General features: G+C 35.8%; 1 gene segment (V, D, J or C); it reads left to right on the forward strand.

Annotated features, from left to right (window-relative positions):
- Positions 1-364: 364 nt before the first annotated feature.
- LOC149916216 (T cell receptor delta constant-like) lies at positions 365-3,319 on the forward strand. The segment is given in 4 exon segments: positions 365-892; positions 1,557-1,619; positions 2,100-2,212; positions 2,620-3,319. Coding segments are annotated over 4 exon segments (516 nt in total).
- Positions 3,320-3,526: the final 207 nt, after the last annotated feature.

The following is a 3,526-nucleotide window of genomic DNA, read 5'->3' on the forward strand; positions in this document are numbered from 1 at the left end:
TTACCTCAGCTTAAACCAGCTCACGCAGGAAAGAGACATGAATCAGCTCCAAGTCACAGCAGCTGAACTTCCAGGATAGGCAATATACGTAAATAGGTAAGGAAATCTTTTCCAGAGTGGGTTTAAGCACTCCAGAGAAATCTTGTTTTTCTGGTAGATTTTCGTAGTAATGGTTGAGATAGGCTTAACTGAAAGCATATATGCTTAGCTGAAAGAATGCATTATGGATTTCCTGGAGACTTGTATCTTTTGAAGGAACAGACAGAGCGAAGACAGAGTAAATGGGTTACGTGAAATGGCACTAAACTACTCTATTAGGCGATGGAGTTTTGTTCTTTGGGATAGCTCCGCGTTATGCCATGAAATGATCTCATAACTTGGTAATTTCTCTGCAGCTCAAGTGATTAAAACCATCAATCAAAATCCTACAATTAAGCTCCTTTTCTGTCTTTTATCTGTTCCTTGGGAAATAGAAGAAAACTATAAGCACAGAAGACACTCAGCTGTCAGGGGACAAACATAACTGAACTGTGTCTGAACTGCAGATGAGTTAGCTCTCAGGAGAATATGCAGAAGATACAGTTATCACAGAATTATGTTTCTTTTTCAGAAAGACAAGAAGATTCTACACCAGAAGTCATTGCACTTAAATCAAAGGAATGCAAACAATATGGCAATGTATCGAACGTAGCTTGTTTGGCAAGAACGTTGTACAAGAGCATCAATCTCGATGGGCCCAAGGGTGTCATTGCTTATGATCTGAAGGAACCTATTCTCACATCAGAGGGGATGTACAGTACCTTGAAAGTAGTTGGCATAAAACCAGACACAGAAGGAACCTGCAAAGCTGTGCACAAGGGGAACAAGACTGTAGCGAGCACAATCCTGACAGGTACAAACGCAAACTGATTCTGTTAGGTGACTCTTCCAAAACACTTTCTTGTTCTTTGAGAACTTAGCAGCAACAAGTTAAGTACAGTCAGAAAGATGTTTAGGTGCTTAGTTAGGTGGAAATCAGATATTCAGAAGAACCTAGTGTAAATTATCTTAATTCAGCTTTATAAGCACCTAGAGTTTTCGTCTCAAAACACAGAGGAAAAACAACTAACCAAACAACAAGAGCAACAACAAAAAACACCAAGCAGAAGCCAAAACCAAATCTGGGTGTCTACTTTTATCTACGGCAAAATAGTTCAAGTCATGAGTATATGTATAACAGTAGAAAGTCTGAAATAACTTATGAAAACAAAAAGAAGTAAGAAGTTTGATTTTTTGCTCTAAATCTTTAGTTTATTTTTATTTTTTATTTTTCTTATGTGCATTTGTGTGTAAAGTGCATTTCAAAAAGGAGACAAAATTCTCAACAATCTTGCAGATTTTTCTAGCAATCACATGTAAACAGCTAGTATTTCTCTTCATATTAATTTCAGAATTAATGACCTGCCTTTCGTCTGGTACTCTAATTCTACTGCTGGGAAATGGTATAGGTGTGCTTTGAGTAATTCTTGTTCATCTGGTTTAGAAACAGTTTATAGTGTCTCTCAATCATTCAACAGAAGGGAAAGATGAAGAACTGGCAGCAGAGAATGCTTGCAACTTTACAGACACCTTTAAAAAAGGTTAGTTACTTCAAACAGTAATATTGTCAATGGGAGTGTCAACTTTACTGGGGATTCAGTAGTAACATATGAAAATGGTACAGAAATGTCTGAATTGTAGATACTGGTTAAGCAAGAAGTTTCACTCGTTGTGGATTCCATAAAGAGACATGAAAAAAATGCTTCTTCTGGTGCAAAAATGTCAGATTACTTTACTGAGGAATAACATGCCATTTCAAGTTAACAGGTTGATAGATGACAAATTTCAATGGGGATAAATCAACAATGGGGATTAAACTCTTTACCAGGCAGGCATCTCCTCCACTTGTCTCTGAATACATTCCTTTGCCATCTTTCCCTGTGTTCATGTTTCCCCCTTTCATCTATGATGTGTGAATTTTCATTTATTTATTTATTTGGGTAATGTAAGACCTCAATCCGCAATTGCTTCCATCTTTTTTTTTTTTTTTTCTTTTTTTTTCTTTTTTTTTTTTTTTCAAGATGACAAAATGGAGAAAATGAACATGCTGTTCATGGTTGTTTTGGGTTTGAGGGTCCTGCTGGCAAAATGCATCGCCTTCAACATGCTCATGAGTATCTGTTCATATTCTGAGGTAGGAAATACGATCATTCTGTCCTTGGGAGCATAGGAGTCAGGTAAAGAAAGTGCAGACCAGTTGGCTTTGCATCCTTTTGTAAACCCACAACAAGTTATATTTGCTTTTCCATCTTCCACTGAACTATTCGATGTTTCCAGTTACTGATTAATTGGCTGCTTATCAAGCAGCTAATAGATCAAGCTAGTCCCGAGTATCTCAGATTCTATCAGTGGTAGAGCACGAATTCTGGAGAAAAGTCCAGATCAGCATGGACTGTAAGGGAGTAATCCTCAAACACAACAAAAATGGGAAGGAAAACAAGGGAGGGAGAATTGTGAAGAACAGGTATCCAAAATGACCAAAAAGATTATCCCATCCATTCCAAATTAACGAATCTCATTACACAAATATTTCTCTTTCAGGTACTCGATAAGTGAGCCAGCAGTGGGCTGAAGAAGAGAAGGAGATAATAGATTGAAGTATAACTTAAACTCTATGGTTCAACTTTGCTGATAATAACCATCTGAAGAAACAAGGAAGCAACCCCCCATTCCCAGTTCCTGTAGATTTGATTAAGTCCCATCACTTCAACAAGGTGTTCTTCAGTTAACATCATCTGAAAGCTATCTTAGACTGTTAATACTGCTGAACTCTTGCTTTTTTTTGGTTCCATTAATTGTCAAAACAACAATTTGTTATTTCTTATTCCCATATGAATTTTCCTTCATCCTTATGCTAAGCATGAATACTTTATTTTCTCACATCTCTTACTTTGCCCACTGCATTTAAGTATCCAAATATCCTAGTTTTGAAAGTGTTAAAACTGAGCTTACTTACTTACTATGCTTTAAAAATAATATCTCTAGTCATATTGCATTACTGTCTACAGAATCAATGCCATACTGCTTAGGGATCCGTAAGCATTGAGGAAATATTGTATGGACTAATTTTTAAAGACTTAACTAGTGGTAATTTTCTAGAGTACATAAACTCTATTGATCTCTACTGGACGTGAAAGAACTCACTCTAGTCAGATTTATAGTAGGACTTTCATTTTTTTCTCTACTTCAGAACATTTTTCTCTTCGTTAAATATGAAGACCCTGCATTTTAGGTTTCCTTAATAAAGGTCAAAATAAAGTTTTATTACATTGAAGTGTTTCCACAGTTTTTTTACTTTTTAAATCAGGTGGAAATTGATATTTAGTTGATAGTATTTAATTGATATATAATTGATATTCAACTGTCTTTTCCTGCGACCACTGAGAATTAGAAAATCATCTATCATAAGATACACTTCCCTTAGATTAAATTCATCTTTGTTTTTGTT

Source organism: Phasianus colchicus, chromosome 12 (genome assembly GCF_987193195.1).
Source record: "Phasianus colchicus chromosome 12, bPhaCol1.hap1.1, whole genome shotgun sequence".
Classification (NCBI taxonomy): Eukaryota; Metazoa; Chordata; class Aves; order Galliformes; family Phasianidae; genus Phasianus; species Phasianus colchicus.